We start from the raw sequence: 14477 nt of genomic DNA, 5'->3' as shown, positions 1-14477 counted from the left end.
AGGCATACCGTAAGTTGGTATACAACTTGTTTTTGTTTGATGGAAGTGAAATAAATAAAATTGAATTGAATTGAATACCACAAAAACGTCAAATTAATAAAAGGTGTAAATATTCAGATCTGAATGGTACGCGCCTTAAAAACCCAAAATAACAACAACAACAACGTTATTCTACATCAATGATATTGTGGCGTCTCTGTTAATATTGTTTGTCTGTTTTTATCGTTTCTAATAATTTCCTATTTTGAAATAACTGCATGGGTCTAGAGCAAAGACTACACCATATTTAAAGACTGGGCGTTGTGGCGTGCGCCTGTAATCAAAGCTATGTGGGGAAGTTACAAATTGATGCAGAGGTTCGAGCCCTTGTCACGTCTTTCGGATGGTGACGTTAAAGGTCGGTCCCAGACGTAAATAATCATATCTGATTGAGACACGTCTGACAAAACTCAAACACACACACACACACACCCACACACGTTTGCCCCCTCAAGATGTTGATGGACCTGAATCCACCGACGGGACAGCCTAACTCCGTAACTCTGGTACGGGTGTGGGAGGGGGCTCTTCTTTCTTTGCCTGTCTCTCTTTCAGTCATTTCAAATCAGTTTTTTTCCTATCTTATCACTTCTTGATCACATAAATCCTCTCTCTCTCTCTTTACTTAACGGGTCAATATAACCCCAGAAAATATATCTTAGGCCACTGAGATTATTGGAATTGTAACTAATAAAAAAAAATGCTGACTATATTACAAATGGTGCTTGGTACACTGAAAATTTAAAGTACCGAAGAACTTGTTAAAACTTTATCCCCTCTTGCTAGAATGATTTTCTTTTATATAATATCTCATAGATCGTCGATCAACAACCTTATCGTTTACGGGAAGTAATCCCCATATTGTGTGCTGATATCTTATTCCTCAGTTTTTTGTTTTATATGTATTTAAAGGTTTTGTGTGTTTTTTCATAAAAAAGGAATGAATATACAAGAAATAATAATAATAAACAAGTGGAATGCCTCTGACCGTCTCACCTGCATCACGCGATTCAACATAGCAGCAGTGCTGACTTTGAAAACTACTATAACTCGCACAAGATGTTAAGTGATACTTGGTTACTCTTATTTCCACGTTTTATGAACTAAACCAATACACTTACAGAGATAGGATGGTAATTCAACAAATACCCCCAATGTGGCCAAAATTCATTGACCTCACATGACCTTTGACCTTGATCATGTGACCTGAAACTTGCACAGGATATTCAGTGATACTTTATTACTCTTATGTCCAAGTTTCAAAAGTCAGATCAATAAACTTGCAAAGTTATGATGGTAATTCAACAGATACCCCCATTATGGCCAAAGTTCATTGACCTTTGACCTTGGTCATGTGACCTAAAATGCACACAGGATGTTCAGTGATACTTGATTACTCTTATGTCCAAGTTTTATGAACTAGACCAACATACTTTCAAAGTTATGATGGTAATTCAACTAAAAAAACAATTTGGCCAAAGTTCATTGACCCTAAATGACCTTTGACCTTGGTCATGTGACCTAAAATGCACACAGGATGTTCAGTGATACTTGATTACTATTATGTCCAAGTTTCATGAATCAGATCCAAAACCTGTTTAAGTTTTGATTGTAATTCATCAGATACCCCCAAATCGGCCAAAGTTCATTGACCCTAAATGACCTTTGACCTTGGTCATGTCACGTAAAACTCATGCAGGATGTTTTGTGATACTTGATTAACCTTATGTCCAAGTTTAATGAACTAGGTCTATATATTTCTTAAGTTATGATGATATTTCAAAATCTTAACCTCAGGTTAAGATTTTGATGTTGATTCCCCCAACATGGTCTAAGTTCATTGACCCTAAATGAACTTTGACCTTGGTCATGTGACGTGAAACTCTAATAGGATGTTAAGTAATACTTGATTAACCTTATGAACTATGTCTATATACTTTCTAAGTTATGATGTCATTTCAAAAACTTAACCTTAGGTTAAGATTTGATGTTGACGCCGCCGCCGCCGTCGCCGTCGGAAAAGCAGCGCCTATAGTCTCACTCTGCTATGCAGGTGAGACAAAAAGAAGTAATAAAAATAATACTAAATGAAATTGTTACCCTACTTTTTATACAGTGGGTGGCAAAAATAGTCAATCATGACTTATTGCCAAATAAAAACATGGAATGGAATGGTTATCCCCTCTTGTTAGAATGTTTTTCTTTTATATAATATATCATAGATCGTCAATCAACAACTTTATCGTTTTCGGGAAGTAATCCCCTATTGTTTACTGATATCTTATTTCTCAGTTTTTTTCATATGTATTTTAATGTTTTGTTATTTAGGTTTTTTCAAAGAAAAAAAGGAAGGAATATACAAGAAATTATTTTTTTAAAGGACAAGTCCACCCCAACAAAAACTTGATATGAATAAAAAGAGAAAAATTCAACAAGCATAACACTGAAAATTTCATCAAAATCGGATGTAAAATAAGAAATTTATGGCATTTTAATGTTTCGCTTCATTTCGCAAAACAGTTATATGCACATCTCGGTCGGTATGCAAATGAGGAACTGATGACATCACTCACTCACTATTTCTTTTGTATTTTCTTAAATGAAATATGAAATAATTTTATTTTCTCGTCATTGTCATGTGAAATGAAGTTTCATTCCTCCTTGCAACACGTGGAAATTTATTATTTTAACATTTTGTGCTTTAGGCAAGGAGGTCCTAATCGTCAAATTCGTAAAAATTGAAATAATGTATAATTCAAACATTGAAAACCAAAAGAAAGAGTGAGTGAGTAACATCATCGACTCTCTCATTTGGATGTAGCTGGCTCGTTCATATAACTATTTTGTTAAAAATAAACAAAACTTTGAAATGTCATAACTTTCTTATTTTACATCCGATTTTGATGAAATTTTCAGCATTGTGCTTGTCTGATTTTTCTCTATTGATTCAAATCAACATTTTTCTGAGGTGGACTTGACCTTTAATGGTTGCAGGGTCTTTGTTTTGTTGTTGTTGTTGTGTTGTTAATGACTTTTATAACTGGGTCTGACAGAAAGACTACGCTACATTTCCATGTTATTCAACATAAATAGGATCGTGGGTCTTTGTTTTTGTTATAATTATTATAATTTTTGAAATAAATGGGTCTGGAAAAAAGACTTTGGACTTATATTATAATTTTTTAATTAACCGGGTCTGGAAAAAAGATTTCGCATTTTTGTGCCATATAAACACATTACTATAAAGTTTCAGCTTTTAGTTACGGGTCTGGAGCAAAGACTATGCTTGATTTTCAATTTACCATTAGCGTCTGGAGAAAAGACTAAGCTCGATTCTCATTTTTATTGCACTGGAATATCATTAATGTATCTCATTTGGGACTAAAATTATAATTTTTGAAATAACCGGGTCTGGAAAAAAGACTTTGGATTTATATCATGATTTTTTTAAACACCCGGGTCTGGAAAAAAGATTTTGGATTCATATCATGATTTTTGAAACAACAGGGTCTGGAAAAAGACTTTGGACTTGCATTATTATTTTTTAAACAACCGGGTCTGGAATAAAGACTTTGGACTTATATAATCATTTTTGAAACAATCGGGTCTGGAATAAAGACTTTTGGCTCATATGATTATTTTTTTAAACAACCGGGTCTGGAATAAAGACTTTGGACTTATATTATTATTTTTTAAACAACCGGGTCTGGAATAAAGACTTTGGACTTATATTATTATTTTCTAAGCAACCGGGTCTGGAATAAAGACTTTTGATTTATATTATAATTTTTTAAACAACCGGGTCTGGAATAAAGACTTTGGGCTCATATTATCATTTTTAAAACAACCGGGTCTGGAATAAAGACTTTGGACTTATATTATTATTTTTTAAACAACCGGGTCTGGAATAAAGACTTTGGACTTATATTATTATTTTCTAAACAACCGGGTCTGGAATAAAGACTTTTGATTTATATTATAATTTTTGAAACAACAGGGTCTGGAAAAAGACTTTGGATTTATATTATAATTTTTGAAACAACCGGGTCTGGAATAAAGACTTTGGGCTCATATTATTATTTTCGAAACAACCGGGTCTGGAATAAAGACTTTGGATTTATATTATAATTTTTTAAACAACCGGGTCTGGAATAAAGACTTTGGGGTCATAATATTATTTTTGAAACAACCGGGTCTGGAATAAAGACTTTGGATTTTTATTATAATTTGTTAATTAACCGGGTCAGGAAATGAGACTTTGCACGTTTGTGCTAAATGAACGCATTACTATACGATTTTAGCTTAGAACGGATTTGCCAAAAATCCCTTCAAATTTATTACATTTGTGGGTAAAGTCATTATTACATTTGTGGGCGATCAAAAATTATTACATTTGTGGGTAAAGTGCATTATTACATTTGTGGGTGAAATTATTACATTTGTGGGTAAAGTGTTATTACATTTGTGGGCGTTATTACATTTGTGGGTAAAGTGTTATTACATTTGTGGGCGTTATTACATTTGTGGGCGATTATTACATTTGTGGGTGTAACACTCCCCTCGATTCCACATAATGTTGCCAAAATGTGACAAAGAAGTTGATTTCATTCGCATTCTTCTCAAGGTGAGGTGAACAGTATATTTTTTTTTGAGCTAGAAATATTATTATGTAGCGTTGGAAATTTGGGTGTTTCTCCCATCATAAGTTATATTGAAATATTTTTGTTTTTCATGTGTGCATCTGGCTTAACTTTGAAATGAATATTTAGTTTCAGATGTAAGTGTAACAGACAGAACAGTTCCGATGCAAAACATATAAGGAAAGTGATACAGCGAGCATATGACGATCTTGGTCCCGTAAGGTATGCCGGATTTATTTTTGTTGTGGGTGGGTGCACGGGCGGAATATCTTTCCCAACAGGTAGGGGTGACAAGGGACTGGAAAATTTGACAAGGAAAAAAAAAGGGGTATCATCCAAAATCTTAGGTCATTTCGACAAAATAAAAGAAAATTGATATGCAAAGAAAAAAAAGGTTATCATCCCAAAAGTAAGGTCATCTCGTACCAAAATACATGTTTTAGTTCGATTTTGAATGATGTTTTTCTTAAAATTATAAAAGACCAAAAATAGTAGGTGGACTTTTGATATTGTGTCCCCCTACTATTCTAAGTAGGGGGACACGTCCCCCTGCCCCCTGGGATTTCCGCCAATGGATGGGTGTGGGTGCTAGGGTGAGGGTGTAAGTGTGGGTGTGTATTACTAAATTTCCCATATTCTACAATTTACATTCTGTATTCTTTATTCATGTTAGGACGATTTGAATGAATCATATTCAAAGCAGACTTATACATGTAGTATTCTATCACTTCCCTCATTGATATATATTTTTGTCATGGCTATCAACAATAAATGTTGCTAACATATTTGGGCATCTTATCAGTTGCATTGAATTGGCAATTTATTTTTTTTTCTTGATCTCATGTACAAGATAATCATGCAGAAGGGACTGTTTTATAACAATTCCTATTCTAGAGTACTCACTATTTTCTTGTTCGTTTTTTTCTTAATTTCCATATTCATAATCTAATGCAAGATTTACTGAATATAAGATACTCCATACAAACACAACTTTGCATCTTATTTATTCTATATGATATACTTTTTTGTGTTTTTTCTGTATGTTTTCATGATTTAATACAAGATTTGCAGAATGGGCTGTCTTAGGACACTTCGTGATCATTGTAGCGCTCTGGATTACCCAAGATCCAAAGGTCTTTCCTGGCTGGGCATCTTTATTTCCTCCTGGGTAAGCAAAAAAAAATACATCAAATATCCTTGTCCGTCGTCAACATGTGTGTACATCACGCATGGAATGAAAACATCGTGAAAATATCATGCAAATAATATTTTAAGAGCTAAAAATGAATAGAAACTTTGGCCATGTGTATACATCAGAAAGGTAAGCATGTTCAGGTTTTCTTCAATCTTGTATAGCCCATAGGCATTGCTAAAATGAATGCAATTGGGGGCTATCGTAAAGTTTGTTACATAGATGCAGGGGGTGCACTGCAAAAGGGGCAAGGGGTGGCTACCTCCTTCGATTTTTCGAAAAGTGAAAATAAAGTAGACATAAGACAAAAGGAGGAAACGGAAGAAAGACGAAAGAACTAGTTTAAAAAGAGAGGTGTTCCAATATGATATAGATCACAACTTAAGTCCAGTAGGGGAAAATTATGCGCCTTGCCACCCCACCCCTATGAAATTATACTTGCGACGCCCCTTCACAGATGTGAAAACCTATTTTGCTAGAAGAATTGTATTCTTTGTACGGGGGCCGAGGTAACGGGGTTTGAGGGCTTCAGCCACAAGCCCCCCCCCCCCCCTCTTTTTAATGCCGTGTACAAAAACGTAAAAAAAAACACTGTCTGATTGTGTTTTTGCATGGTCTGTCCCCCCCCCCCCCCACACACACTTTTGAACCCGTTCTGCAGCCCCTGTAATAATAGATTGCAGTTGTCAAGCAATTACATTTTGAATTGTGCTTCATCTTTCAGGGTTAAAAGTGCTACGCCGACAATGCTGATGGCCATTTCTCTGTTTTGTTTTCCATCCGAGCGACCTCTACGTCTGTTAAGAATCAAAGACCAACAAATTCGTGGTAAGTATTTCACAAAAGTGGCGAAAGTACCATTTGGAAAAAAGGTCAACCCCTCTCGTTCTTTTTTTTTTACGTTGGATCTTACATGTAAAAAAACAAGGACGAGGTGAAAGCTTTTAATTGGGAGGACGTATTTTCTTTTGTTATGGGGGAGGGGTGGGGGTAAGACTGAATAATAAAGAGGTATCTTGAGTCAAACGACCCCAGACGCATTGGTTCATGCTTTCTCTTCTTCCTTCTCCCCTTCCCCTTTTCCGTTTTCTCCTCTTTTTCACTTCCTGAAAATCACCGCTGCCCCACGTGGCGTCGCACTGTCCTTATTGGATCTAAATTATCAAGCAAAGGAGCCCTAGTTTGAAATGAATTTTTGTTTTCATTTGATATAGAATCAGCCCATGGTCATCTAGAAAGTATTGTTTCAAACGGGGAAAGTGCAAGTGTGGCTGGCGTTAATAGTGATGATGACGATGGGCGTGAAAGTCGCCCCAAAATAGCCAAAGTGAAGTGCATCCCCGCGCTCATCAACTGGGAAATCGTACACGAGAAGATACCATGGGGTGTACTCATTATCATGGGCGGGGGGTTAGCACTAGCAGATGGATGTGTGGTGAGTATAGATCAAATCAATATATTGAATACAAATTCGCATTTCTGAATTATCAATAATAGGGAAATAAACATATGAAACAAAAATATAACTATGAATGAGTATAACATAAATATAACAAATAAGTTAGCATATTAACAAAATTTAACTTCAAAATGGAACCTGGCAGAGCACCTGCCAAGCTCCATGAGTGTATCATCCTGCATCATTTCACATGTTACTATCATGACTATGCTCACCAAAATATTTACTGGTTTTATCATAATCATTACTTTTTATTATAAACTTAAATGATTCCGTTTTACTCACATGATGAAGAATGGAAGGGAGGGTACAATGTAAAATACATTTAAAAGATCGAACTCGGGCAGCATGTGATATTCAGGTAGTGAGAAATAGGGGAAGAAGAGGGAAGACAAAGAAGAATGAAAATGAGCAAGAAGAAAGTTAAGTATCTGCAAGAGAGATATGGTTCGTATGTTGTTCAATTTAGAAAAAATAATGTCATAGTTGGGTCTTAATATCAGAAGTTGGATTTCATTCAGAGATTTTCTTCCTATAGGTTTCCAATTTACTACACCTGGGTAGAGAGAGGTAAATGTACACACATGCCTTTGCCAAATGATGTGAGTGCTGCGGTTCTCATTCAAAATATCGGGGTTTTTTCAGTTTGAGGGATGAAGTTTGAAAACAATTTAACGTGTCCCAGATACACACAGTGTAGAATTTCTTTGAGACGCTCCCTTTAACTCATCTTTCTTTTTATTTTTCTCCCCCCCTCCCCCTTTCTCTCTACCGTTCTTTCTATTCACCCCCCCCCCTCGCACTTTCACTGGTCTGATTTTCTAGGAATCTGGTCTATCAGCTTGGTTAGCCGAACAGTTTCAGAAATTTTACGGGATACCTCCGCTGGCAGTGGCTTTCATCACAGCCATCACAATCTCACTCCTGACAGAGGTTATGGCTAATACTGTCACCGCTGCCATTTTTGTTCCTATTGTTGCAGAGATGGCAAGTTTATCTTATTCTTTATTCATTCTATTTTATTTTATTTCATTTTTTATTATGTGAAACATGATAACTAGAGATAATATTTCTGACAATGGCAATTTCAAGCTCCAATACTGATCCTCTAAAGCATTGACTTTTATTATTTCTTTCTACATTAGTGATATCGACTAGAAACTTACTTGCTACTTCAATGTAATTACCCCGGTAATTACATATTTCATTGTACATGAAACCCGATTCGTGGTTAATGATATCCTTTCAATATTCAGCGAAGGAGTCTCATTAATCCTCTTACATGTCTTCCACTTAGACTTTACACATCTTTGGTGATTTCATACGCGTGGACCAACTCGAATATCGTTGCCATGGTCATAAACCATTATCTTCAGACATATGAATTTACAATCGTCTGGGATGTTCTAATTATAAGACGATTGAAACGAATGTGTGCATTCACTTCCGTATTGTCAGCTATAGCTGTATCAGGAAAGTCTGTCTCGAGATGAAGACAAGCTGATGGATATAAACATGTGTGGTGTAAGCAAAGGGCATGGTAACAGAGACGCGTGGCGCCACCTTGGAACAGGGGCTCCCGTCACATATGATTTTTCTAATAGTGACATTAAAAGAGAAAACGAACAAAAAAGAGAAAAAAGGAGTATAAAATGAGGCCTGGGCAGCATGTAACTTTATAAAGTAGAAAACAATGGCGTCCGTTATATGCCGTCTCCTATCCCTGCGTTAACATGTAGGCGTGAACTCTTATTATAAACGACCTACTGGTTTTAAACAGGATACAAAATAAAATTGTGTACTTTCAATGTCGACAGGCCGTGGCGATGAGGATAAATCCGTTATATCTGATTCTTACTACAACCATCTGTGCCTCATTCGCCTTCATGCTCCCAGTAGCTACAGGACCCAATGCCATAGCATTCGCTTACAAGGAAATCAAAGTCATTGATATGGTAAGAAGTTAGAACTCGGATTGTGACATTTAGATTTAGAAAATGATCATGTATGTTTTATGATTGATTCTGCATGTATAATAAATTGTTAAAACCATTTTATGGTTTGTCACGTATGCACAGGTTACATTTGACCTACGATTGTCGTACGATGCTCGTACGGTGATCGTTTCCTGATGATTGTAGCAAATATGAACGAAGCTTAAATGTGAGGGTATTTCTATAGATTTAGGAATTAGTTTTTTTTAATGGCATCATGGTCTTTATGGTATCATTTGAGGGTGTACCTTTTCAATGACTTGTGAATTTATGATATTGGTTTATGACTTGCTGATATTGATTAATTTCACCAAAATCACAAGTTTACTTCTATGCCAAATCACTATAATGGTTCCCTGTCAAGTTTTTATCAGTATATTGCCACCTTTAATCCACATCAGCTCGCCGTAACGCGAAGCTCCAAAGATCATAGAACCAATCGTAACCATGTTAATGATAACACTGACCACAACGTAGAATCGGTCGTGAACATCAATCTTACGATCAATCTGTAAGTTTTGTGCAACGGGCCTCATGTGTTAACCTCAATGTAAACACACAGAAGAGACAGAAAATACAATATACTAGTAACTACTATGCTATATACCACAATTCATGTATCTTCACAGCATATCGTCATTTTTTTTTCTTCAACAGGTAAAAACAGGCTGTCTCCTAAACTTCACGTGTATCTGTATACTGCTACTCTTCATGAACACACTCGGTCTGTTGATTTTCGACATCGCACACTTTCCCGATTGGGCCAATAACACCATGAATACCATGGCAACAGATAATATCTTCCATAACTCTACATCGGTACCGTTTTGAGATCAGATATACTCGAAGAAACACTCCAGCGGAAAAAGTAAGAGAAAAAAGCGATACTATAGCAATAAACTTATCTGTCAAAATATATTCCTACAACCATCTTTACAATTGGTATAAACGTTCTTTGTTTTCAGTCCTCCCTCGTGTTTGAATTGCAAATTTTCATAATCCAACTGATATTATATACATACATAGATCTTAAATAGTATAATTATATTTATGTTGAACGTTCATGATTTCTCCTTTAATTGGGTCTCATTATTATTCTTCACTAACTGTTACATCCACTTTGCAGCTCAGTGTAATGGGCTTCGAATTTTGCGTCGCCACGGGGGGGGGGGGGGGGCGGTAGAATGCAAGATTGGAGGAGAGTATAAAAAGGAAAATGAGTGGCCGTATGACGTCACTTTTAAATGTCCCCCCCCCCCCCGAACGGTTGTCTGCATGCATGGTGCTCGTTTGTCATGTGGCTATTTCTTTCTTGAAGATAGTCTCTTCATTCAGCAGTGTTGTGTCCGAGGCCAAGACCGGATTGCCGGAGCCAAGGCCAAGGCCGACCCAATCGTGGACAAAGGCAAGGCCAAGGCCGGAAGGGTCGAGGCCAGACCAAGGCCGAATATTCCAATACAACGCGAGGCCGGAGAGCTAGGAAAAGGCCAGCCATGGCCAAATATTGCAATTTTGCGGCCTCGAGACCCACAACACTGTTATTCAGCCACCCAGCTTTAACAAGTTTAAATAACCCACGCCCCTTAGGTCAGGCATTAGTGCTCTTATTATAAAGTCCTTTCAAGGAGTCTGATGCCATAAGTCCACTGGTTGCTTAAATATTCATATTCTCAGAAGACAGGCAAATATGATATCAATTATATTAGTAACTGCTATAGTGCATCGTGTAAAATGTCGCAGTATTGTGAGCTATTCCCAAAACATTCTAGGATGAATAAAAACGTGATAAAATAACTTAATACATTTACTCATTGAATTGAAGAATCGAGTTTTATACATTCTTGTATACCTTCGTCTGCTGCATCATCGATTCGACTCAGTAATTACTTTATCAAGGATTGAAAAAAATGATGGACTGCATTGAATGCATCTTATTATGATTTAATTGGTGACAGAACTTTAAATTATTCATATATAGCAAAGGGTGAAAAGATTAAAAACACACCTTTTAATAAAGGAAATTTTCCGTAACACGTCTGTTGTGTCATTATTCGGTCCACGCCAATGCGACATAACATTTATGTCCATACGTCCTGACGTTCTGCGAATGTTATTGACATTTTGTAAACACATATTTTCAAGGCTTCCAACGTTTTCTCACGTAATCACGGCACGCTTTGCTTACATTCGTAAAAAAAAAACATTAGTTAAAGGGTCAGACTTTCGAACTTGCATGTTTTGTTGCACACATACATTGCGATCTCTGTGCGGGGGCAATTTGGTGTGTGACGTCATAATAGGTCTTATAACAACCGATTGCAATTTAAAAAGAAATGTTGAAAAACTTGGTAAAGTGCGTTAAGACTCATGTCACGTATGCGCAAAACTGTGACCTTTTCGTGATTTTCTGGCAGGCAAAATCAGAGTGTAGATTCTACACTTCGTAAATTAGAGGATGCGTTTTTACTAAAGTACTCAAAATTTTATAGCGCGCCATGACGTGATTACATAAGTGAACGTTGCAAGACTATTTACAATATTCACAATATTGAAATATCGATTTTTTTTTACAAGGCATTTGAAAGGTTGTATTTGGTATATATAACGTTATATGTATAAAAAAAATCGTTGCATTTACGGACATGTCTATAACATTATACTCTTTAAAAAACCTGATTTTACTGAAAAACAGAAGATTTTGCAGAAAGCAATAACAGAATCATTCTGTAAATTCATAAAATAGGAATTTTTCTGTAATTTAACAGAATAGGTCTGTTTAAAAAGGGGAAAAGGGTGTTTTATTTAAGGAAATTTGTAAGGTTCCATTCCTGTAATTTTACATGATATGATGTAATGTTACGCAATCTGGTAAGATTACAGGTGTTCTCGAAACTCTGCTGCAGGAACTTATTTTATTTTAAGAATAAATTGTCTAGTATAGGACAACATGCGTGACCAATGTATGTATAAAACTTTCAAATAAGATTGCTAAACTATTTGACATGTTTATTCATTTTGGTCGTTTATTTTTTGGTGGTGGGGGTTATGAATTCATCTTTTACTTGAAACAGTTGAAAGGTTCGCATTAACAGAAAAAAACTGCACTTCATTTGCAATAGGATTACTCAACTCTTCTTTACTGAATTGTTCCTTTATCCTTATAGTGATCACCAATCAACTGACCTACTGTCATGATTAATGAAAGTTGAAAAGGTTTATAAAAAAAACACCCAGTTTTTATATTGAAAGTTGAAAAGTTTGTAAAAAAAATTAGTGTTTTAGATTCAACGCTAGTTGAATTGCGTGTGGGGAAGAGACCAAATAACACACCTGGTACACTGTGGGCGCTTTTCATGCGCAGTTTTGTCCGTGATTTCCATTGACTCACCTGTTCTCAGCCAATCACTTGCAAGGATTTGCAGTCGCTTGTAACATCCGACAGTAAAAATCACTTGCAAAACATTTCTTGAAAGGATCTCCAGAACCTTACAATCACTGAAGACATGTTGATTCTTTAAGCGGTGCGATGGACCCCGACAGTAGGTCTAGACCGTGGATCCTACTGGTCTAGACTATGGCAAACAGTACGACATACAAGTCAAGTGCTATATACAGTCACACGGAGAAAACTGATTTCAATCGACCAATATTTTTTATTGTGTGACTGACGTTGCATGATAGGCCTATAACATGGGTTTCCCAATTATATTGACTGTGCAAAAATACACATACATGAAATTATAAAAGGAATGAATAAAGGGAAAATTATCATACAAAATTCATACCAATCAACGGAATTTTTAGAGATACGTATATGTATTTGAACAACATTCATTTGATGAGACACATCTCGGAGACTTGGAAAATGTGAAAATTCTATTAATAAAGGGTTTAAACGTTGTTGACAGACAGTGATGCCTAATAATATACACACAATTTCAGACATCTCGAATATTTGAAGCAAATCCTAAGCGTGATCATGATGATATGCCAAGAATATAGATCAATTGGGAACGTCATCTTTTATCAAGTTATCTTGAACAATACTGTTTTGTGTAATAAGAATATCTGATGCAACAAAGAGGGTTTTTTTTCATGAGATATCAAAGAAGTAAGAAGCGTTGCCATCGCATTATAATCTGAATACAATTGCTGGTATTCAGCGATTTAACGAGACTTTTCAAATCAATTTATTCCAAACACACTTTTTCCCGTTAACTCCCACTTGCCAGCATTGGTCTTTCATTGTTCTTCAATTTTCATTTAAATTTATATATACATTTATATCGTTGTATCTACTTTTTCCTCTCAATGGAATGCGCTTTAGTTTTTATATACTACGATTTGTTTTTTTAGAAAAAGGCGCAATAGAATTGCTATGATTATCATTTATTACTATTTCATTTTATGAAGGATAATTTCCATCTATCAAATGTGATTGAGCTATTTCAATTGATTCAGGTATATTGACACCCCCTTCCACTCCCCTTCCTCACCCCACCTCTTAATACCTCATCATGATAATTATTTAATTTTTCAACCGGAAACGTTATCCCTTTACTCTCTTTCTCCGAATCAAAATCTAAATATACATCCATAGCAACCGCTGAGTTGGGTGGACGAAGGTGGTTGCCTTCTTTAAATCAGTACGGCCGATGCGTTAAGCAGTGATTACAATATTCATTATCTCGTAGCCCATGCACCTTCACCGAAATCGGAGAAGCAGATGCTAGATTAATTATCATCATGCTCCATTATTGCCGGTGCTTGGTGGTCATCGGTGCTTTCCAGACGTGACGTCATAGGAAATATAATCTGTCCATGTTTTTGTTAAATTTCGTTTGGTTATAACTGTTAGGCCTTAAAGCTTGTGTATAGTTTTGGTAAATCCACCAAAATGCACCTATCACTATTCCAATGCATTGCTAGCTAATATGAATGGATATGCCCTATAACAGTTATGATGTGGAGGATATGAAATGAAAATGTGTTTTACAGGATAAATTTTGCGATTTTACATGGAAATTTAACTTGATCGGGTCACCCGATCAAATTAAAATATCTGTGTGTTTTTGTCTTTCAATTAAATCCTATTCCAAATCATGGAATGGGCTGAAACTTTCAAGATATGTTCTTTGTCTGTAACTTTTGGA

The 14477-nt window shown here is 35.9% G+C and overlaps 1 protein-coding gene across 3 annotated transcripts in view; it reads left to right on the top strand.

Annotated features, from left to right (window-relative positions):
- The window catches only part of LOC121418475 (solute carrier family 13 member 3-like), a 50693-nt gene extending 40202 nt beyond the window's left edge, over nucleotides 1–10491 (top strand). For all 3 annotated transcript variants that reach the window (XM_041612379.1, XM_041612380.1, XM_041612378.1), the window contains 7 exons: nucleotides 4809–4901; nucleotides 5743–5847; nucleotides 6596–6699; nucleotides 7086–7306; nucleotides 8156–8317; nucleotides 9148–9285; nucleotides 9982–10491. In XM_041612379.1, coding sequence (XP_041468313.1) covers nucleotides 4809–4901; nucleotides 5743–5847; nucleotides 6596–6699; nucleotides 7086–7306; nucleotides 8156–8317; nucleotides 9148–9285; nucleotides 9982–10155 — 997 coding nt within the window. In that variant the 3' untranslated portion in view covers nucleotides 10156–10491. The remainder of the gene's footprint in view (nucleotides 1–4808; nucleotides 4902–5742; nucleotides 5848–6595; nucleotides 6700–7085; nucleotides 7307–8155; nucleotides 8318–9147; nucleotides 9286–9981) is intronic.
- The last annotated feature ends 3986 nt before the right edge of the window (nucleotides 10492–14477 follow it).

This window comes from Lytechinus variegatus, chromosome 7, assembly GCF_018143015.1.
Source record: "Lytechinus variegatus isolate NC3 chromosome 7, Lvar_3.0, whole genome shotgun sequence".
In the NCBI taxonomy this organism is placed as follows: domain Eukaryota; kingdom Metazoa; phylum Echinodermata; class Echinoidea; order Temnopleuroida; family Toxopneustidae; genus Lytechinus; species Lytechinus variegatus.
This window is presented reverse-complemented; position numbering and strand designations above follow the sequence as displayed.